We start from the raw sequence: 24,041 nt of genomic DNA, 5'->3' as shown, positions 1-24,041 counted from the left end.
TCTGATTTACAGGATAACAGAAGTAGATATCCATAAATCCCTCTGTCATTTTTCCCCATATATGTGAACACAATGAAAAAATATTTTTTAACCTGGCTTTATCCAATACTCAGATTTCGTTTTTTTTTTAAATATATGCAAATTAGCGCATATTTAATTAGAAATTGCCTAATTTGCATATTTAAACATTAAATTACAGAAAACTTTTAATACATTTTTTTCTCATCTTGATGTAGGTAATCAACTGGGAAAGTTTCATGGTGATATCTGCTAGTTAAAAATTGTACCCTATTCACCTGTAGTGTCTCGCCTTAAAGAACAGTAAAAACATGTTCAATGACGTCGTACACACTTTGAAACCGCAGTGCGTGAGTTTAGAATAAACAGAACACTATCGTTCGTTGGTGTGAACACAAATATAGTTATCGTTATCTTTATAGTTATCGTTCCTGGTGTGAGCGGGCCTTGAGAGTGGTGTGAGGTCGTGACGGAGGTTGTACGTACACAGTGTTGATGAGAAGGTTCCAGATGCAGCCCTCGAACGGCACGTTGGGCCGCTGCACGCCTGTCTCTATCTCGGGCGGGATGCCCCCGACGAAGAGCCGATGGATGCTGAGCGGGTGATCGCTGGGTAACGTCTGCTGCATGAGCGGCTCCTCGTCCACCTGCACGGAGAAAGACCTGCACACACACAAGCTCCATCAGCTTTTGAGAGGCCTGAGAAACACGGGCGCAGAGGAACAGAGGGTGGCTTACGCTCCCGGGAGTCTCAGGATACGCAGGGAATGCTCTCTCCCGTCGTGCAGGATCCCCCGGTCAGGTTTCCGGACAGCTCTGCGTGGAGTCCTGCTGCCTGTGAACACCAGCACCTCCAGAGCACCTTTATTCAGCGCCACAGACAGGAACGGCTACAGACACACACAGAAGGAGGACAGGAGAAGTCAACCTCATGTTCCTGCTTTCTGGGATGTGTTCTCACGCTTTTTTATAGTGCTAGTGAATGAATGAATGAGGCATTTATATTACGCTTTCTTATGTACTACTGTACACCCAAAGCGCTTTACAATCATATTAGGGGATCTCTCCTCAACACCACCAGTGTGCAGCATCCACAGTACAACGGCGCCAGTGCGCTCAACACACCAGCTATAGGTGGAGAGGAGAAAGTGAGGGATAGATCTTTCATTAAAAAAGATCAGTGGAAATCACTATTACAATTCACCTAATTTTCAAAGAGAAAAACACTATATCTCATTAGTTAATCTTTATCTGAAGTCAAATTGGTCTACTCTGCTCTGATTGGTCAGATGGTCCAGTCTGTTGTGATTGGTCTACTCTGCTCTGATTGGTCAGATGACCCAGTCTGTTGTGATTGGTCTACTCTGCTCTGATTGGTTAGATGGCCCAGTCTGTTGTGATTGGTCTACTCTGCTCTGATTGGTCAGATGGTCCAGTCTGTTGTGATTGGTCTACTCTGCTCTGATTGGTCAGATGACCCAGTCTGTTGTGATTGGTCTACTCTGCTCTGATTGGTCAGATGACCCAGTCTGTTGTGACTGGTCTACTCTGCTCTGATTGGTCAGATGGCCCAGTCTGTTGTGATTGGTCTACTCTGCTCTGATTGGTCAGATGGCCCAGTCTGTTGTGACTGGTCTACTCTGCTCTGATTGGTTAGATGGCCCAGTCTGTTGTGATTGGTCTACTCTGCTCTGATTGGTCAGATGACCCAGTCTGTTGTGATTGGTCTACTCTGCTCTGATTGGTCAGATGACCCAGTCTGTTGTGATTGGTCTACTCTGCTCTGATTGGTCAGATGACCCAGTCTGTTGTGATTGGTCTACTCTGCTCTGATTGGTCAGATGACCCAGTCTGTTGTGACTGGTCTACTCTGCTCTGATTGGTCAGATGGCCCAGTCTGTTGTGACTGGTCTACTCTGCTCTGATTGGTTAGATGGCCCAGTCTGTTGTGATTGGTCTACTCTGCTCTGATTGGTTATATGGCCCAGTCTGTTGTGATTAGTCTACTCTGCTCTGATTGGTCAGATGGCCCAGTCTGTTGTGATTGGTCTACTCTGCTCTGATTGGTTAGATGGCCCAGTCTGTTGTGATTGATCTACTCTGCTCTGATTGGTTATATGGCCCAGTCTGTTGTGTTTAGTCTACTCTGCTCTGATTGGTCAGATGGCCCAGTCTGTTGTGATTGGTCTACTCTGCTCTGATTGGTTAGATGGCCCAGTCTGTTGTGATTAGTCTACTCTGCTCTGATTGGTCAGATGGTCCAGTCTGTTGTGATTGGTCTACTCTGCTCTGATTGGTCAGATGGTCCAGTCTGTTGTGATTGGTCTACTCTGCTCTGATTGGTCAGATGGTCCAGTCTGTTGTGATTGGTCTACTCTGCTCTGATTGGTTAGATGGTCCAGTCTGTTGTGATTGGTCTACTCTGCTCTGATTGGTTAGATGGCCCAGTCTGTTGTGATTGGTCTACTCTGCTCTGATTGGTTAGATGGCCCAGTCTGTTGTGATTGGTCTACTCTGCTCTGATTGGTCAGATGGTCCAGTCTTTTGTGATTGGTCTACTCTGCTCTGATTGGTTAGATGGCCCAGTCTGTTGTGATTAGTCTACTCTGCTCTGATTGGTCAGATGGTCCAGTCTGTTGTGATCGGTCTACTCTGCTCTGATTGGTTAGATGGCCCAGTCTGTTGTGATTAGTCTACTCTGCTCTGATTGGTCAGATGGTCCAGTCTGTTGTGATTAGTCTACTCTGCTCTGATTGGTCAGATGATTCAGTCTGTTGTGATTGGTCTACTCTGCTCTGATTGGTCAGATGGCCCAGTCTGTTGTGATTGGTCTACTCTGCTCTGATTGGTCAGTTGACCCAGTCTGTTGTGATTAGTCTACTCTGCTCTGATTGGTCAGATGGTCCAGTCTGTTGTGATTGGTCTACTCTGCTCTGATTGGTTAGATGGCCCAGTCTGTTGTGATTGGTCTACTCTGCTCTGATTGGTCAGATGGTCCAGTCTGTTGTGATTGGTCTACTCTGCTCTGATTGGTTAGATGGCCCAGTCTGTTGTGATTAGTCTACTCTGCTCTGATTGGTCAGATGGCCCAGTCTGTTGTGATTAGTCTACTCTGCTCTGATTGGTCAGATGGTCCAGTCTGTTGTGATTGGTCTACTCTGCTCTGATTGGTCAGATGACCCAGTCTGTTGTGATTGGTCTACTCTGCTCTGATTGGTTAGATGGTCCAGTCTGTTGTGATTGGTCTACTCTGCTCTGATTGGTTAGATGGTCCAGTCTGTTGCGATTGATCTACTCTGCTCTGATTGGTTATATGGCCCAGTCTGTTGCGATTGATCTACTCTGCTCTGATTGGTTATATGGCCCAGTCTGTTGCGATTGATCTACTCTGCTCTGATTGGTTAGATGGTCCAGTCTGTTGTGATTGGTCTACTCTGCTCTGATTGGTTAGATGGTCCAGTCTGTTGTGATTGGTCTACTCTGCTCTGATTGGTTATATGGCCCAGTCTGTTGCGATTGATCTACTCTGCTCTGATTGGTTAGATGGTCCAGTCTGTTGTGATTGGTCTACTCTGCTCTGATTGGTTATATGGCCCAGTCTGTTGTGATTAGTCTACTCTGCTCTGATTGGTCAGATGACCCAGTCTGTTGTGATTGGTCTACTCTGCTCTGATTGGTCAGATGACCCAGTCTGTTGTGATTAGTCTACTCTGCTCTGATTGGTCAGATGACCCAGTCTGTTGTGATTGGTCTACCGCGTGCAGCGTGTATCGGAAGCTACACGCCCATTATCATAACTGAACTTCAGCTCCTTCCGTAGGCTTCCTAATGTTCAGCAATTGAACTCTAAAGAGAGTAACAATGACATTGATTTTACCACATCAATCCGAGCGCGAGTCCGATGATGAAACATTGTAAGAAATAGGAATATTCGAAAAAACATAATAGGGGCCCTTTAAGCTACTCATTGTAATGTAATTAATGCTTTTCTCATTTAACACAATAATATTACTTTAAAGGATCTTTTTGGGCTAATTTCTCAGCCAAATTTGATGTGCGATTAATTAGATTAATTAATCGGCATGTAATGTTAATGGTAATGTAAAAAAAAAATGAATCGCTTGACAGCCCTAATTTCTTTATAAATGTTTGCTTCCTTTACAAAGGGAACACCCTGAACACCCTGTTTGACAATATCTTTGAAAAGCGAAGAAGCACTTCACATCCAGAAAGCCTGTCAGTAATGTATTCAGAGCCGGTAATCAGACAGACGGCTGTGAGAGCACACTCTCGCCCTCTCCACGCCGCACTGGAATTGAGGAGAGCGATGCGAGAGCAGACTCCTCTCTCCAAACCCTCGGAGCCGCTCAGGCGTCCGCACGCAGCGCAGGTGACCCTGGACTCGCCGTAAATTGGAGGAATGAATGAGGAGCGGTGGAGAAAACCCTTGGCCTCTCCGAAGCCGCACTCCTGCAAAATGACACCCACTTAATTTACGAGCGATAATGATTTTCAAAAGGTGGCGGTCCGGCACCCTCTCCCGGGAGGGCTATCGCAAATTGGACGCGATCCATCAAAATGGCGGCTTGTAAATCTATTTTTACGAACGGAGTATCACGGGGAGGTGAGAGCGCCGACTGCTTACTACAGATACACCGCATAATTGATGTGCTGCCCCTGAGCTGAAGAGAGAGAGAGAGAGAGAGAGAGGGATGATGAAGACGTTACAGACAAAGATGTAGAAAGTCATATTATAATTAAAATGATCGCCGTGCCCCTGGCCTTTAGTCCACCTGGTAACAGAAAAAGATCAACTTTTGTTTGCTGAAGGGCAGAGGCAATTACAAACCTGCCCGGATAATAAATCTCTTTTATGGGCTGTGAGACCCCTGTAACCCCGTGGATTCATTATGATCTCGTAGTGAAGGCCACGGCTCCCTGGACTTCCACCATTACCCATAATCACCTTCCTAAGCGCTCAGACAGGAAGGCAGGAGGAATAACACACTGAACCGTCTCACAGCCGACTGTGTGTCTGCGTTTGCAATCGCCTGGAAGAAAGTCGGATTTTGTAAAGCTACGCTGCTAATGCAGTGAACACTCAGACGCAGTCACATGTGAAAGCACATTCATATTTAGTAATATTATCCATTTAACTGCCCTGATGCTATCAGATGAGACTTTTTTAATGACTCTACCTTTGCAACTTTGTTATTAAACTGAATCAGCATTCGACTGACTGATAATGACACTGTTGTCATAATTGCTTTACAGCTGATATTGACTTAGTTTCATAGTTGATAAAGCACTATAGAAATAAATGTGAAATTACTTACAGAAACTTTGAGCTTTTTTTATGTGTCATTAAGAATTAATTGCAGTTGATGTGATTAAAGTTGATGGAATTTGTCTTTTTCACAATGTAATGAATTCAGTGGAAAATTCAGATGGAACGAACTGCGGCTGCTTGATAGAGTTTATTAGCGTGATTACCTGAAGAACAATTACCCAAAGAAATGATGCAAATCTGGTAAGACTGAAAACACCTTCTCCAGGGTAATTCTCCAACTACTCCACTGTTGACCGAGTAATGTTTGTGAAATTATCAGTACTTCAGGACAGAAATCCACACACATTTCCACTCGTTTCTTATACAGTACTGTGCAAAAGTCTTAGGCATGTTAATCCCTGTTAAGAAACTGAGACAGACTAAATCCAGAAGAACTGCGGGGACGTCTCCGAGACGCTTGAAGAAACCTTCCTGCAAAGCTACAGGACTGTGAAAAGCACTGGCACTTGTGTTAAAATGCTGTAAAGTGAGAATGCTTTCAAAAATAAAATCACAAATTGAATTTATTTATGATTTAACTTCTATTAACTAATTCAAATCAATATATGGTGTAACGACCCTTTGCGTTTAAAACGGCTTTTGTCCAGGTACACTTGCGCATAGTTTTTCAGGAAGGTTTCTTCAAGCGTCTCGGAGACGTTCCCGCAGTTCTTCTGGATTTAGTCTGTCTCAGTTTCTTCTGTTTCTTCATGTAATCACAGACGGACTCGATGATGGTGAGATCAGATCATACCGGCTGTTGTCAGACTCCTTGTGCATACACAAATCTCACTGGATTATTACAATTAATGGCAAAAAGAATATTTGGAAATGTAAACTGATATTTCCCACTGACACACTACAGCAAAAGATATACATAACTGACTTAAAACCATTTTTTTGGGTATATTAACATGCCTAAGACTTTTGCACAGTACTGTATGTTCTCCGCAGCCGTTAGCAGACTTCATTTAATTGTTTGTCCCTGCTGACCAATTGCTGTGATTTTTAATAAACCCGCCTCTAAGTGGAAAGTAAAAACAATAAGTCTGGTTGTATGAAACTATTAAGAAGCCTCGCCCCAGAATCCAGATTAAATTTATAGAGAAATGTTCCTTTGTTGCTTATTAAACGCGAGTACTGAGGCGGTGGCACTGTTGTGCAGTTGAAATGTCAATGTACTGTGTTATCAGCATTAAACACACTTCAATAATGCATGTTTCAGTGTTTGGGTGTGTGCGCACCTCTCCGGTCTGTCTGCGCGAGCGGCGTGGGATGTGTACGGGCGTCAGCTGTGTCATGGACGTCACTCCTCCTCTGCCGAACAGGATGATGCCGTTCTCACTCTTGGTGCTGAAGGAGAGTGTGATCTCGGAGCCCACGTCGAACGACACGGGCTTCAGCTCCATGTAGCCGGGCCTGGGGAAGCTCACGGTGTGGAGGTTCTGACAGAGACAAAGCCAGGGTTGAGTTAGTGGCTTTACCCAGAAGCCTCCTGCGGTGTCATACCGTAACTCACAGATTCAGCGCATGACCATCGTCATTTTTACCACTTTTCAAATGGCTGTATGTACCGCTCTCAACCCAACTAAGTTGCGCCCGACTCTAAATTGCACCGGGTCTGGGAAAAATGGCATTGCATTAAGAGAGAGAGAGAAAAAAAGGTGACATTGTTACATTGTAATTACTGTAGTAGTGTAACAAGTACTGAGTAAGTGACTACATATACTTAATATAGGGTTAAGGCTAGGGGTTGGTTTAGGGTAACTTGAAATTATGCATTGTTTACTGTTATTACTGTAGTAAAACACATGTAACATGTTTTACTATGTCACCTTAAAATAAAGAGTTACCATAGTGTATAATCTGTAACATGTAAAATATTCCAATAATTGTCCAATGTGGAAATAACATTTGTTCAGATCAAATGGCAATGAATGCCAGAATTTAACACACAGCAATGAATGTTGATGCACTGCTGAACACTAGTTTCATTTGTCCATTAACAGTGTGGTTTATGTTCTGGCTCAGCTCTTATTTTGATTCTAGCTTCGCTCTATGTTCTCTGCATTCCTGGTTCCTGTGTTTATTCCCTGTCTAGGTCGTAGTGTAATGATTCACTCGTTTTATAGATGCATGAATTACAAATCCTACCAACACATATTCGTCGATCTTGAAACGGGGATTGTCGAATCGTGAATTGTTTGCTTCGGTCAATAATCGGTCATACCGCTCAAAACACTGATAAAGCTGCAACTCATTTAGTGGTTACTACTGATGAAATAAAACACTTTATTTGACAATCATTGCATTGGAAACTTCACTGTTATTTTCTACAAGAATGCTTTGCATTGTTTATTTGGGTGAGCAGATGACATTTAAGGGGTCTAGGAATTTAGATTATTTTTCTTTTATTGCAAATGCAACCTTGAGGAAACTGAATATATCAGATAATATTGTAATATTTGGATTATGCAAAATCTGAATACAATTCAGAGATTTTAAAATTGTCTTTCAGACCAAAAGAAAAGGAGTGAAAATAGATAATAGATATGAATATGAAGCTTTACTTGTAAGCATGAAGATACATTTCACAACTGGTTTTTACAACTGATTTTAAAGTGTAATTTTGGCCGGCCCTGAAACGGATCATACCATTGACATTAGCTGAGCAGTTCACATAAAAGCCCACTTAAGAGCACATGGTTTATCTGTCATTGACGGAGCAAACGCAATGCAAGTGTCTAAACTGCATGTGCAATGTTCTGCTGAATGATAAATGAAATTTAATAAAGCGACAGTTCACCTAAAAATGAAAATCCTGTCCTCATTTACTCACCCTCAAGTTGTTCAAAACCTGTATGAGTTTCTTTATTCTGCTGAACAGACCAAACAGTTGATGTACCCCATTGACTTCCATAGGATTTTTCCATAGGATTTTTCATCAACTGTTTGATTACCCATATTCTTCAAAATATCTTCTTTTGTGTTCAGCAGAAGAAAGAAATTCATACAGGTTTGGAGCAACTTGAGGGTGAGTAAACAGTGACAGAATTTATATTTTTGGGTGAACTATCCCTTTAATGCCGTTTAACTGAATGCACAAAGCAAACTGTCTGCTGAATTTTGGGATTAGAATTGTTCCTTTGTTCCAAATAAATATATTATCATCAACAAATAAATGTAAAGAGATACACAAAAATTATACACATTTACAAATAAATAGAATGAGATCCACATTTATATCGAGTTTCACAAAAATGAATTCAATTCACATTAAATAAAATGAGATTTGGGAATTAAAAACATTCACAAATATGTTTTTTTTTTTTTTTTTTTGCTTCCTGTACATTTGTGGATTTGAAACATTTCTAGCATCACGACGTGAGGAAATCCACAAATAGGTTGGACTCCAGCCACCATCATCTCAAGCCAATCTGATAATGGTGATGACCAATCGTAGCACGTTGTCACTACAACCAATCACGTTTTCATTAGACCTTCACGTTTGGGAATTATTTACACAGCTCAAATGTGAATTTTAAATCTGTAAACTACAGGTCATCACGTATTCACCCTCGTGCCATTTTATTGCGAGACTTTATTTCTTTACTCAGCCAAAAACATTGGACCCAATTGGAACGACGAGAAAATAAACTCATGAATTGAGCACTGTCTTTCTAAAACCCACAGAAAATTCCAGAGAGAATTGACAGCTCAGAAATGCTAATTCTCTTCTGGTTTCAGGACGACACACAGAACAGCTCTTTCTCCATTATTGTCCCAGGATAAAAGAGCTCGTGGAGAAGTGTTTAATTTGAGCCACTGTTAACAGACTGGAGGGAAAGAAAGGAGACATCGTGTCTTCTATTGTCTTACTGTACCTCAATGGAGCAGCCCTTGGTCAGTCCTGTGTAGTCTGGGCTGCTCAGCAGATTGTACGGCGTTCGTGAAACCTCGATGTCTTTCATGCAGCCTGAGAAGCTCTTCAAACCCACCTCTGGCCTGAGGAGACATGCCCGACAAAACACTGTGGCTTCATAAAACAATATTAAAGGATTAGTTCACCTCAAAATGAAAATTTCCTGATAATTTACTCACCCCAATGCCATCCAAGATGTTCATGTCTTTCTTTCTTCAGTGGAAAATAAATTAAAGGTTGTCTAAGCGATGTCAGGCCAAAACATTTTTTGTCACATACAGCAAACATCTCCTCACTATCCGCTAGCTGCCTGTCCCCTGAACACACTGTAAAAAAACGCGGTCTCTGTAGACACCACAGGCTCCACAAACGGCAACAAAAACAAACTGTGCTCACCCGCACCCCGAAACATAACAAACAGAGCTCCAGCCAATAACCGACAAGAAGTGTTGAAGGGTGGGGTTTGGGCGTTTGCGGGGTTAGTGCGCGTGCACATGAGGTGGGTGTGTGGAGGAGAGAGATGAAGAGGGAAGTTTGATTTATGGCCGACACACGACCAAATAGACGACGTTCCGATGAACAGAACAACTTGCAAGAGGGACAAGGATAAGGAACGCGCGAAGTCCCGAATTTACATCGGAAAAACCTTTGAAATGTGGCGAGACCTCCGCCGGCAGAAGGGATTAGCTAGCAGCTACTATCCGACATTCAGTTGCTCTGTTTTTGCAGAACAGGTAAATCCACTTTTCTTTCTAAACTGACGTTCATGTTCGCCAAACCAACACAAGGATGTAATTAGCTAGATTTATTCAGTCAGCGTTAACTTTGGTGAATACAACATGTATGTTTCTAGCAGCGATCAATCTCTATTGTAAATGATCAAGCAAATTCACAGTAGCGCGACAATTTGTGTAAGTTAAGGGTTGTTTTCACCCACGGTTTGTCGTGAATTTGAATGTTCATTTATAGGCTATTGACAACTTTGACTAAATTGGTTTACAACGCCGCCGTTGTTTATGCTCACTGGGAAACGCGAAGCTAAACGTTATCTTGCTATCATTGCGTCCTTGTATGGGAGCTATTTATAACCTCAGGAGGCAAAACGATTTTAAGATAATTTTTCTCTTTTTCTGCATTCTGTTCTGCAATATATAAAAGCATTTATCTAACTTGGCGACATTACACATTGAATGAAGTATCAGTAAAACTTAACTTTGTAGTGACTATTTTGACTTTCCTTTATGCCGGAAGGGAGGGGAGGAGGGAGGAGACGGGATGAGGAGGAGGGAGGGTCTAGCCAGCCTCCGTTTTGTTTGACAATAATTCGAATGTCAACAAGAAGAAACGTCTCCCGGGATCGCTTAGACAACCTTTAAGTTTTTTTGAGGAAAACATTTCAGGATTTTTCTCCACACAATGGACTTCAATGGCAGCCAGAACTCCAAAAAACTCCATCTCATTTTCTCTTCCAACTTCAAAATCGTCAGACATCTTTGTTTTAATTTATTATTAATATTTTCTTCTTTTTTTTTCGTGACCTTTCCAACGTGAGGACGTAATACGTGGTGCATCGCAGACCAGCACAAGACAAACAATTGTGGTTAAAAAGTATATACATTTTTATATTTTTTATTAAATGACAGATCGTTTCGCTAGATAAGACTCTATTCCTCAGCTGGGATCATGCAGAGACTTTGAAACGGCATTGATTTGAACTTCAACATTCTGGTTGCCATTGAAGTCCATTGTGTGGAGAAAAATCCTGAAATGTTTTCCTCAAAAAACCTAATTTCTTTTCCACTGAAGAAAGAAAGACATGACCATCTTGGATGGCATTGGGGTGAGTAAATTATCAGGAAGTTTTCATTTTGAGGTGAAGTAATCCTTTAAATGCAGGAGCGATTCATCCAATAACAGCCGAAGTCTCTGTCTGGGAACGCACGTTTCCATACCTGTATCTTCCAGCCTTGGGTAAACCTCCAAAATACATCCTCTCGTCTTCCCTCAGGTTGAGTCCCGTAGCGCCACCTGGAGACGTCATCCGCATCTGCTCGTCCTCGTTAGTGTCGATGTTCACTATGGCGATGGTTGCTAAGGAAATGCAAAAGAGGAAATAGTCCGTCTTGCAAGTCATTCGCACATTGATTTTCAGACGAGTTAAAACAGTTCGGCTGCACTGGATCTGTGGCGCGATTCACGGGAATGTGAGCAAATCAGACATTTGTTCAGGAAGTAAAGCCAATGACGACTTCATCAGTTCAACAAAACACATGTAGTGGATGAAAGTGGTGGTGTAATTGTGCACCAGTTTACCTAACACTATTAAATATAGTTTTCATTTAGTATATGGATGACTTGGAATACAGAACTATGGTAATACTGAACTAAACTTTTTTTATTTTATACAAAATATATATTTTACAAAATAATTTATAGTCTAAAATTGCATAAAAAAAAAATTGCATCCAAATTTAAAGTTGATATCACAAAAATTGAGCCGCTAAAAGGTTTTAAAGAAACGGTTCCATGGTAACGCAATGTTCAATTTCAAAATGATTTTCACGGGATGAATTTAGAGTGTTTAAGCTTCCCAATGACACCTAATTTATGATTATTACTCAATTAAATTCAATTAAAATTACCAAAAATTGATGCAGCTCTTGATGGAAGTAACATCACAACATTTATTTCCATCAAGAGCTGCATACATTGTTGGTCAAGATCTTGTATTGTCAATGCAAGAGTCCATCCCTCTGTAAAGTCTCCTCCAGCACGTCCCAAAGACTTTTAATCAATTTAAGATCTGGACTCAGAGGACTCACAATGCACATGTCCTATAGACTTCTGTTAAATCACAGTCCGCAAAAGACCGGCGTGAACATATCCTTTTGTGTTTCACAGAGGACAAAAACAAATAGAGGTTTGGAACGACATGAGGGTGAGTAATACATGTTCATTTTCAAACCCTTTACAGACTCGTCTACAGATTCGCTGGCACATGGCTGTCATGAGCTCTTCTTTTGGGATTTCTGTACCTTCTTTCTTCATGCGGGACACAGTGAAGGACTTCCATTTTCCGTCATTATAGCGTTTGTTACTGATGATGGAGCCAGTGCCTGAGCCCAGATCACAACTCACTTTCACCTTCCCGTCACTCAGTTCTGCACTCATGAAGTCTTTCTGCTCAGAGAGAGAGAGAGAGAGAGAGAGAGAGAGAGAGAGAGAGAGAGAGAGAGAGAGAGAGAGAGAGAGAGAGAGAGAGAGAGAGAGAGAGAGAGAGAGAGAGAGAGAGAGAGAGAGAGAGAGAGAGAGAGAGAGAACGAGAACGAGAGAGAGAGAGAGAGAGAGAGAGAGAACGAGAGAGAGTGAAAGAGAGAGAGAGAGAGAGAGAGAGAGGTTATACACAGATATATCCAGTAGAAGGAATGTCAAATTATGTAAAATGGCTCATTTTATTGGCCACATGCACACGGTAAAGTTTCAGGAGTGACAACTGCATTTAAATACAGGAGTGAATCCCCTAATTATCGTTCTGTGTGTGAACGGAACACATCCGAAAATTGAGATGATTGACACCACGGTAACCATAGCAACATTCAGTTTTAATAAAACTATAACCAGTGTTTTGTTCATGTTGGTAAGGCAGAGTGAGCTCTTGCAGTGATGCCACTTATTAGAAGTGCTTTAGGGCTTGTTTTTTGGGTTCAGCTCATAAAGTGATTGCGTTTTAAAAGTTATCAAAGTGGTCACGATATTTTGGACTTGTTTTCAGCATTTGGATTTATTTTCTGTCATCGCACATCCAGATGAGAGACACATCTCTGATTTATGTCTAATACAACATTAACCACAAGTTCTGTACCGCTCACACAGAATTTAGGTAAATGCATTTTTTGGGAGTTAGTTCGGCTGTAGATTGCGGTTGCCACTGTAATAACTGAACTTTGTGTGTATAGAACCGGTGAACTGACGACTGGATTTAGCTGCAGTGTGTTTGAATGCATGTGGTGTAAGTGTGTGTTTGTTACCATGTCCTTGGTGGCGAAGTACATCATGACGGCGTCTGTGGAGAAGGTGCGGAACTTGAGCATGACAGTGGAAACGTTGGGGTTCCAGCGGGTGGGGCGGCTGACGGCGGCGTAACCCTCTCCGTCAAACTGAACCGTGCCTTCAGAGTCCGCCGGCTGAGGACTACACACACACACACATCATTACACTGAGCTCCTCACACAGTGAGACCACAGGTGTGTGTGTGTGTGTGTGTGTGTGTGTGCGCTCACCTGACTACACAACCAGCACAATCCCCGTCTCTCTCTCTGTAGTTCCACAGGCCGATGGCTTTTCCATCCAGAGACGTCTCTCCCATACAGCCTGAGAACGTGGTGGTTTTCACAGCGTCTGCCTTCTACACACACACACACACACACACACACACACACACACACACACACACACACACACACACACACACACACACACACACACACACACACACACACACGAATCAGTATGTATTTCACATGATAAAACAGCTCAGAGTTGGAACGTTTCTAGCCTTTCATCAGTACTGGTGTCCCCCTGTTTTGATACCCTTTTTTGATTCTGTTTTGGATATATGGATTTAAATTATATTTACCGGCTGTACAGTCGTTCACAAGCTGGACGCTCAATTAATATCTGCCTCATCACTGACAAATAATAGAAGTCCTGTTTCCTATAAGCAATTGTATGTAAATATCCAGCTAATCTGGTGCTCTTTTTGTTTTCTGTCTTACAAAGGATCCCGTTACTATTTCAAACTGAATCATGAACAACTTTGGACCTTTTTGCAAACCTGTGTGATGATTAGGTCAAATTTAGTTGCAAATCTGGCACCACACCACATGACTGCTGAAATATTCTCAGTGAAAATGGTCCTTGGGTCATTATATGGTAATCTCTATTGGCCTGACTATTGAAAACTGAGAAAAAGGCTGTTGTCTTAAGATAAACACTTTTGGGTTGTCTCGCATTGGATCTTGACCTCTGTTCGATCTTGTTGTTAGATGAAGTCTCTTTGTATGTTGATTCTTATTTTACAACGAAAACCTGGCTCTGTTAAAAGTTCGATGTCATGCCAACAACAATAACCATATATTTCTTTAAAGTTGGAATTTGACAGCTGATGTTGTGTTTTGACTGATATCTGGCCCAACATGTGAGTTTGATGTCTAGCTTAACATTGGGGTCTGACGTCAAACTGATTTCCATTTTCAACCAAAATGCAACGTCCAGCGTGGGAGGTTTACCCTACATCAGGTTGACGTCATAACCCAACATCAGACTGACGTTTACAATGTTAGACAGATGTTGCATTTTAGTTGAAAAAGATAATCGGGTTAACGTCATAACCCAACGTCAGACTGACGTCAGTATCCAATGTTGGACAGACATTGGATATTGACGTCAGACTGACGTTGGGTTATGACATCAACCAAAATGCAACGTCTGTCCAACGCCAATCTAACGTCATATTGACGTCCGGTGTCTAATGGGTCGGGTCATTATATGGTAATCACTATTGGCCGGACTATTGAAAACTGAGAAAAAGACTGTTGTCTTCACTTTTGCCAAATAGGTAGGAAAACTTCAGCACCCATAATGCACTGGGCTTGTTGTGGTCCAAGGCCACTGCCACCAGTCTGCTCTGGATACGCTTTCCAGAGTCAAATACCGCCTTGCTTTAGTAGGAAATACTTCTAGTTCTAAGCAAACTTTCACTCATAATGGTGTCGACTCGTATCGCTCCCGGGTGCAAGCATTCAAAGAGTAAACGTTTAGCGGGAGTTTCTCTGGGTTTCCAGAGTAGGATCCAGAGCGCTGTAGACAACGACTAAAGGGTGCAAAGAATCTTAAATACAGAGAGAATAAAGAGAAGGGAAATATGATACTCCTTCATGCTTGCAGTCAACATTTCATACAGGATGAGCGCAAACACAGTGTTTTAGACCAAACGAAGGGGAAAACTGAAAGAAATCTGCCAGTTCCCCCTGAAGCAAAACTGTCGCGTTCAGGTGAGAAAGATGTTGCCATAGTGATCCAGTTTTACCATAATGCTGTTCAAAGAGTGGATGAAGTATGATATACTTATATTAACCCTAACCTTCCATGAACTGTTCTGTTAATAACCCTCTGCTGATCCGACAGTCCGTAAGCGGGAATACAAACATGAGGCTTTTACTGACAATCAACGTGAATCACTCGGTCCAGGTAACACACAGAAAGAGGAAACACTGTTCATTTACACGTACACCACACAGCGGTCTGAAAATCTCCAAACTTACACTTTAAGAGTATTGATCTTGGTTCAATGTCGTTTATGCATTTTTTGCTGTAAAACCTGATCAAAATGCTAATGAAGAAGATGCGGTGCAGTGCGGTCTCTCTCACCTTCACCGAGCCCAGCATGCCACCGACAAACAGGTAAGCGTTCTGGTCCACATCCAGCACAGTGAAGCTCTCGGGGGATCTGGCACTTCTACGGGTTGGTAAGATGCCAGTTTTGGGCCCCTCCAGCGCGTGGACCGAGATACTGCCGTTCAGCCCGATACTGGACAACACCAAAACTTACACTTACACCACCGGTAATGAGCAATACTAACACATAACAGTTGCTCTCCCTTTCACTCATGATTAATGGAGGGATTGAAGAATGCAGCTGTTTGATCAATGTTTACCCCAAAATAAATATGCACCATTACTACTGTCATTAGATGGACTTTAGTTTTGTAAAGAAATTCTAATGTAGGCACAAGTTGACATTTGTCTACCGAACTAATGTCTGGAAAAAAAAACAAAAGCATTTAAGCAGAAGCTTCGGATCAAACATAGTAATATTATTCAGACCAAAATTATGACTCAGTTTTACTTAATTACTTAAAAATATATATCTTTAATCAAGTGATGAGAATAAACATATAAAATGATTCACTGCTGTGTGGATTTTCAACAAAACACATACTGTAGTATTCATGTGAACCCTGAATTACCGTGAGGCTTCGATTCGATGCCAGTTTCCATCGTTGATGACGAGATCGGGATATTCTACACGGCCGACCCCTGACCCAACATCCCACAGGAAGTTCACTTTACCCTTCCTCATCTCAATCGCCAAGAAATCCACCTACACACGACAGAGGAAATTCAGCACGCACCAAACATTATGTGTGTGTGAATGCAATGAGCTCGAATTATTTCCTTTTCATAGCCAGGGGCAGCAGATGTTTGTTAGATGCTTTGGAAAGAAAAGCTCAACAGTGTGAACCTCAGACTGGGTCCGAGTGCTTGAGCAGACGATCTGAAGAGATCAGAGAAGAGAAAGATGGAGGAACAGATTTACACTCACATATTTGGCCGATCCGAGGTAGAAGAGCAGGTTATCAGCAGCAACGGTCTTCACATGGAGGATAATGGTGTTATAGCGGCCCTTCTTGATCTCTGGCCGATAGCTGCGGATACAGTCTCCGCTGGACGACACAGACACCTTAATCTAGGGTTCAAAGGTCGTGAGAGGTCAAGCCAGAGAGTGCGGACAGCACATTAATGATCTCATTTCCTTCCTTGCAGCAAATTATGTAGCAGATTTAAGGCAAGACACTGCAGGTTAATAGGGTAATTATTTTAACTAATAGATGTCGCCATACCTTCCCCAGGTGAGTAATCGCAGTACATTAGGACAACTGTTTTGTATTGCACGTTTTCAGAAATGTAATGTTAAAACATTTAGAAAATACTGTCAGTACTCTCAATACATTCGGAAATGCATTTAGGAATAAATGTTGTATAAATCAGGTGAATGATATATGAACAAACCTTCAGAATATAGATATGAATAAAACTGTAACGTTTGGTGTTCGTAAAGCTGCTGAAGTGGAGATTTCTGACTCATAGACTCTAAAAAGTGTTTAAAATAAAGTGTAACCAAAGTTTTAAATATCAACATGTCCTTAAAAATCAAGGTTAGCTATAACTATATTTATATTAACTATAAAATTAGGGTTAGGGTTTAGTTTAGGGCAGGGGCGGAGGGGGGGGGTGGCTAATTGGGCTTAAGCCCCGAATGTTTTGTCAAAAGCCCCGAATCTTTTAGGTTTTTTAAAATAACTTTGTTTTATTTCCTCTGTCTTTCTGACCGGAGCGCGTGGTGGCGGATGGTAATGCATTGTTTGTTTGGCAACTGCCAATAAAAACTAACGAAGAAGAAAATAAATCTTCTTCGTCGTCGTTGTCATCAGGGGCTAATCTCGGCACATTAGTGGGATAAGAACACTGTCAACACTCCCGTTTTTCCAGGGTTACTCCCGTTTTTCCCGGGTTTCTCCCGTTTTTCCCGGGTTTCTCCCGTTTTTTAGCCCTATCTCCCGGACCCCTCCCGGTTTGTTATTTCTCTGTCTTATTATTTTAATTGAATATATTGATCAAATTTAAAAATTTAAAATGAAAGATGGAGCATACAGTTAATAAAATTAGGAGAAAAATGCCCTTTATAAAGGTACAAACAATTATTCTGAGTGTTTTCAAACAGTGATGTAACGAAACATTGACAATTTAAGTTTGAAGGGAGTAGGCTAAAGCCTCTGTTTAAGCTATTAAGGAAATATAATTTTGCCGAAAGAAGAACTTTTATTTTAAATAAATGTTCATTTTAAAGCCTACTTCAGTGTTATTACCATATTATCATGCTTAACACTGAGAATCTGAATAATTGTAATGTGATGATCAGATATCTAAATCAGAGAATATGGGCGGTTTGCGAGTGGATTATTTATTTTTAACAGTGGATTCGGGTGACTCAAAATGCACCAGATTAATGAATTAATTTTTAAAATCTACAAAATTTTCTTCCAGGGGAGCATGCCCCCGGACCCCCCTAGAGGTACCAAGTACACTTAACAGCATGAGCCTACCTCTTACTATTCTTCAAAACAAAAAGTATACATATTTAATAATAAGACACAGGACTTTGGAACTTTTATTGCACACATGAGACTTAAAATTATTATCAGCGAGTTATGATGGCATTTTGGCCCCAGTCTAAAAGGGCTGTTATAAGTTTTACACGCCACCAGATACCATTATGCCTATTTTCCCAGATAGTGTAGAGATTTTTAGGCATTTTATTATCTCAAACAGCCTGAAAAATAGTGCATTTAGCTGACGTAAATGGTAAAAAAAAATCTCCCCCGGGGGAGAATGCCCCCGGACCACCCTAGGTTTGGGCTAAGCCCCGAATGTTTACATCATCTGGCTCCGCCCCTGGTTTAGGGTTAGTTGCATGTAATTATGCATAATTTACTGTTATTACTACAGTAAGTACATGTAACAAGGACACTGTAAAATAAAGTGTCTTCCTACTTTAAAATGACACGTTTAAATCAACGTGTTGTCGTTTCTTTCATAACCGTTTGTGAAAATGGTTTCAAATGAAATCTTACATCGATTTATTTTCATGCTTAAGCTGAAATTGAAATTTAAAGACACAAAATCTCAAAGCTGACCAGTGCATGAAAAAACAATGATTTTGAAGTGCCTTGCTTTAAGGAAGGATCAACAAGAACGACTTAACATTGAAATGATTCGACATGTATTGAGTATGTGTGCATTCATAGTGAGTGTTTGAAATGTACCATCTTCAGGACTTCCCTGAGGTATTATGTTTCATGAGACTCTGTTTCCTCGAGTGTTATGGGCGGTACTCACAGAGTTGGCCTGTTTGCGAGCCTGGTTGATGAGTTCTTTGATCTGCGAGATGTTTTTCTTCAGGTTGTCCTGGAGTTCCTGAATGGGCTTTAGTTTCTCCAGCAGCCTATCAGCCTCATTCTCCAGATCCTTCACTTTAGCACCTGCCGCATGAACTACAGACACAGACGCAGAGGGCCGGCCGTCACAAACGCTAATACATGAAAGCGTGACAGAATAAAATAAAGATGGCATTAGAAACATGCTCGATAGCGAAGCCACAAGTAAAATGAAATGAAAGGCTCTAAAACAAGAGCACAAGAGACCATGAAAGAATTCAGAAAGAAAACAGAAAATGGCAGATGAAGAAAAAATTGACATTGTATCTCTCGTTTGCAGCATAGGAAGCGAAAGACATGGAGCTGTTATTTCAAAAGAGAAGATGAGAGGAAAAAACGACAGAGTTTTCATCTGTAATTAGCTAAAGCGCTCATTAGGATAACAAGCTTAGTGAAGCTTTCAAAGGCGGCGTTTAATCCTGTTGGGCTGAAACAAAGAAGGGAGAAATGGAGCGATCGGGAAAACACTCTCTCTGTACATGCAGTGCTCTGGATGAAAGCACCATGCTGAAGCCTCGGGGAGCGGAGAAAGCTCTAAAAACCATTCGCACAGATGAAAGAAGAAAATTGTGTATACATACTTATTGCTGTTGACGTTCAAAATCAAATGTGGGGGGAAAAATACGAAATAAGCATTTAAGTGATCTTGTAACACAAACATTTCAATTAAGAAATCAAATCTTCATGATCCATGCAGCTGTTGTCTCTATCAAGCAAGAATATTGCAGGAGTGGGATGGATGTCGTACTGTTTTTCTCTGGGTCTTTGATGAGGTTGTTGGCTTTCTTGACGTCGTTCTCCAGTTCGCTGTAGTTCCTCTTCAAGCCCATCAGGTTCAGGTTCATGTCCTTCAGACGGTTGAGGACGTCTATGGCCGTGTCGTTGGCCTCTGCCGCCTTCACCTTAGTGGCCTGGATCTTCTCTGCCAGACCTACAGTCATCATCAAAACAAGTATGTAAAATGAATACAGAAAATATTAGCATATCTCAAAAATCATTTTCATAAAGCTGAAACATTCACATGAGGGGGAATCTCACACAGGTCATATTTTACTCCATGATCTAAGAAAATCTGTAAACCTATATGATGCAGTGTCTCGTTCTCTTCTTAGGTCTTGCTGCGTCACACACTGATGCTATAGGGACCCGGTGTCTGAAGCACAGTGTGTGTAATCACGCCAATCCTATTGGCTGATGGGAGTCCTATGACATTACATGGAGCACCCATGCATATAAAAGAGCAGCATTTTATCTGGCTCTGTAGGAATCTTACAACAGTTCCCACACGATTATCAAGTCAGAATATGCTAATCAATTACTTGAAGATGGTTAACTAAGCTACATAAATTCATCAATTAACCATTCAGAAATGTCCTGTTGCTTCTACATGTAGTCATTTCTTCTTGAGTCTCTCCATCATTGTCCGACTCTGGATTGAACATAAAAGGCTGAACAGTTTCTGACATTTTCAGCACGTGTCTGCATGAGGTAATCGGAGCTGCTAACACACGAGCTCTTGAAGCTCCGCCCTCTTCTTGAAAGGGGGCCGGGAGCAGCAGCTCATTTGCATTTAAAGGGGCACACACAAAAATAGTGCGTTTCTGCTAAAACTTCACATACACACTCTGGGGACAATCAGAGACTTATTTTACATCTTGTAAAAAGGGCATTATACCACCCCTTTAATACCCAAAGTCATCAAGCACAATCTTGTCAGGCAAACACTGAAGAACTCGATGGGCCTCGACCCAGAGTTAGACATACTGTAAGCATCATCACTCCTGTGACACCATAGCCTTGCTCCCTAAAAACCCCAGAGCTTCCATGGTCAAACCTGCCTTTACTTAGTCTGAGCCACCGTCCATCGTCCTGCCTCGATGCTCACCACATCTACCTTCTCAGAGCTAGACAGCTGGAGCACCGGCTCTCTCCCCGGGAGGAAGAAGCTTTATGTGATATAGTGACCGCACAATATCGGTACAGACAACAAAAAATAAGACACACAGTTTGGCATAGAGTGCTTGCTGAGGCACAGAAGCTAACGCCGGTCAGACCGGATGTGCTTATCCTTTCCTGGTCGTGACGTTCACTCTCGCCATTGGACTAGTTGACAAACGTGTGCTTCAGACGCAATCACGCAGGGGCGTTCCCAAAGCGTCATCGACGCAGCGCAAGTTCCCTCGAAAGGGAACTGTATATTCCCTCCCCTTAAAGTAACCCTACCCCTGAACCTACCCATCACAGAAAACATTATGCAGTTTTACATTTTCAAAAAACATGACTTATTATGATTTATAAGCTGTTTTCCTTATAGGGACCAAAATGTCCCCACAAAAAGGATTTCAGATTTTGCCATCTTTAAGGTGACATTTTTTCCACATTACGTAGGGTTTACCACACACACACACACACACACACACACACTGCTCTCAGTGATAACCTCGTCCTGATAGCACCTGTATCCAATGTGTGACATACACACAAACACACACCTCTCTGTAACCATAGGAACAGAAAACATCAAACCCTATGAAGGTTTAAGGTGTTAGATTCAATGTTTTCAGCAGTCAAGCTGGTGAGGATGACCCTGACACACACCCACACACACACCCACCCACACACACACACCCACACCCACACGCACAAACACACACACGCATGCACAAACACACGCACACACACACACACACACACACCCGCACACGCACACACACACGCGCACAAACACGCACGCACACAAACAGACGCACAAACACACACACCCACCATGAGGGATGGCGTTGAGTTTCTCCATTGTGTCGTTCAGGCCTTTCTGTAAGTCTTTGTTCTTATTGTTGGCTTTTTTCAGTCTGGACTGAAGAGCCCCCAGATTGTCTCCATTTTCTGAAAAAAATTAAAAAGTGACATGGCAAAATTACATTAGTAATTAGAACATTATTGAGAATCTGCAGGACAGTATTAATCTCCTAGTGATTTTCACCTTTCACGTCATTCTGCAGTTCTTTGGCCTCGTTCCACAGGCGGTGGCTCTTCTGAACAGAGGCCTTGGCTTGATCTTTCAGAGATCCTTTGGGTCCTGAAGCCTACAGACAGAACATTTTTGAACATTTGTGTTTTAAAATTAATATTCTATTCTATTTCCAACATGAAACATAACACAAAACCCAGTCATTCAGCTGAATGTGATATGATTAGTGTGTGCTTGTCATGCAGAGAAATGGAAAGTGCCACTGAAAGCTCATTTTTAATATTGTCCCATATTGTCGTTATAGACAGTCTTGTGTGGAGCACCGTTGTTCAGTTTTGACCTTTTGGCCTCATGTTTCTGTGAGGGAGGGTGAACGACAGGAGAGAGGGATGATAATGGAAGAACAGGGGGAAAGCTTTGATCTCTAAAGCAGGACAAATTGAAATGAATTGAACAGCTTTAACGCAGTCAGTGAAACTCTGATCCAAACCTAGTGATTTCTAGACACTACAGACACAAGGAGCCCTATCTCGCACCCAGCGCAATTGACTTTGTACACCGACGCATGTTTCATTCCTATTTTGCACCCACGCACAGCGGACTTTTCCCTCCACAGACGCACGTCGGTAAATTAGGTAATGAACTTGCGCTCCCGGGGGCGGTTCAGCGAAGAGAGGAGGCGTGTTCCGGCACAAACGTTCCCTGGTGCTATTTTGCAGTTTCAGAAAACAATTCCGCCACAGACCAGGGGAAACCGAGTCTAAAGTCAGCGGCGCGTTGCACATGTTATTCAGATGCTATTTTAAGGGCGCATGCTTGGCCATAATGTAGCGTGTGCACAACGCACATACACTTTGCTTCTCTCATCTACACAGATGCAGCAGTTTTCATTTTTAGAAAACCATACATTATTACAAGGAAAAATATTACCACACGAGGGAAATCATTGTTGTGTCCATGAAGATGTGAAAAAATAGGCATAAATCTAGCTTACACATTTACCCAAATTATTATACGCCTGTTTAACCGAAGCTAATCTGGGTGTGTTTCTCCGTCCCCAATGTCACTTCTCTGTGTTTTACGGCCCTGACGAGAGCGTCGGTCTCCTCGGCTGTGAACCGCTCCTGGCAAATCCGCCGTTATAATAGCAATCCGCCATGGAACAAGCGCGCCTGCTCTTAAAGGGAATGTGAGATGTCGCTCTGATTGGTTTATTTCACGTTACACCCAAATCACACCTATGAGTAATGAAGCGACTTCAGACCAACACATTTTAGATTTGCGTCGGGCACAAGAGTCATTTATCCCGCCGATATAATAGCAACAGCGCCCGAGATCCGCCCACAAAGTTACTTGCGTTTCGCGCTTGATACTTGTGTTTCAGATCGTTAAAATAGGGCCCATAGTGTCGCTTATACAACCAAACGTGTATCCTTGATGGATGAGGATTGGTGTATTCAGTGTCTGACATGACAATAATGTGGATTATTTATAGCAGTTTAACGAGATTGTTTCTGTTTTTTTTTTTTTTTACTCTAGCATCACCAGACACTCCCCCTGTTTGCTATTGGTTGGGATATAAACTGTTGCAATATGGAAAAGAGCTGCAAAAAGACTCTCCAAAATGAGTGAAGTAAAAAAAAAAACAGCATTTTAATTTACTTCTGCCCACGCAGAGCATTTCCCATCATTCACTGCTGTAGAGACTCATGATGAGTGTGTGTGTTTCCTCACCAGCTGTTGAGCCTCAACGCTGGTCTTCTTCGCCATTTTGGCCACCTTATCGGCCTCGTCGATGTAGTTCTTGATGTTGGTGTACGCTTTGAAAGCAGCGGTGGCGTTGAAGGACAGGTTCTTTGCCTCAGCTAGAATACTACAGAAAACACAAGCACAGGTTAAGATCGGTGACAACAACAACAACCTAGGCTTCTTGCATGTTTCGTGACACTTTCATAGTGAACGTGAGTG

The 24,041-nt window shown here is 42.0% G+C and overlaps 1 protein-coding gene across 7 annotated transcripts in view; it reads right to left on the bottom strand.

The window, feature by feature from the left end:
* The window catches only part of lama2 (laminin, alpha 2), a 221,970-nt gene that overhangs the window by 16,540 nt on the left and 181,389 nt on the right, over nucleotides 1-24,041 (bottom strand). For all 7 annotated transcript variants that reach the window (XM_081378796.1, XM_081378798.1, XM_081378793.1 and 4 more), the window contains 16 exons: nucleotides 23,808-23,946; nucleotides 22,086-22,188; nucleotides 21,872-21,988; nucleotides 19,854-20,036; nucleotides 19,008-19,162; nucleotides 16,654-16,797; nucleotides 16,298-16,431; nucleotides 15,699-15,858; nucleotides 13,550-13,674; nucleotides 13,298-13,460; nucleotides 12,305-12,449; nucleotides 11,222-11,360; nucleotides 9,232-9,352; nucleotides 6,592-6,792; nucleotides 757-908; nucleotides 505-681 (listed from right to left, as the gene is read on the bottom strand). In XM_081378796.1, coding sequence (XP_081234922.1) covers nucleotides 505-681; nucleotides 757-908; nucleotides 6,592-6,792; nucleotides 9,232-9,352; nucleotides 11,222-11,360; nucleotides 12,305-12,449; nucleotides 13,298-13,460; nucleotides 13,550-13,674; nucleotides 15,699-15,858; nucleotides 16,298-16,431; nucleotides 16,654-16,797; nucleotides 19,008-19,162; nucleotides 19,854-20,036; nucleotides 21,872-21,988; nucleotides 22,086-22,188; nucleotides 23,808-23,946 — 2,358 coding nt within the window. The remainder of the gene's footprint in view (nucleotides 1-504; nucleotides 682-756; nucleotides 909-6,591; nucleotides 6,793-9,231; nucleotides 9,353-11,221; nucleotides 11,361-12,304; nucleotides 12,450-13,297; nucleotides 13,461-13,549; nucleotides 13,675-15,698; nucleotides 15,859-16,297; nucleotides 16,432-16,653; nucleotides 16,798-19,007; nucleotides 19,163-19,853; nucleotides 20,037-21,871; nucleotides 21,989-22,085; nucleotides 22,189-23,807; nucleotides 23,947-24,041) is intronic.

The sequence above is a fragment of the Scardinius erythrophthalmus genome, assembly GCF_964197995.2.
Source record: "Scardinius erythrophthalmus genome assembly, chromosome: 11".
Classification (NCBI taxonomy): Eukaryota; Metazoa; Chordata; class Actinopteri; order Cypriniformes; family Leuciscidae; genus Scardinius; species Scardinius erythrophthalmus.
This window is presented reverse-complemented; position numbering and strand designations above follow the sequence as displayed.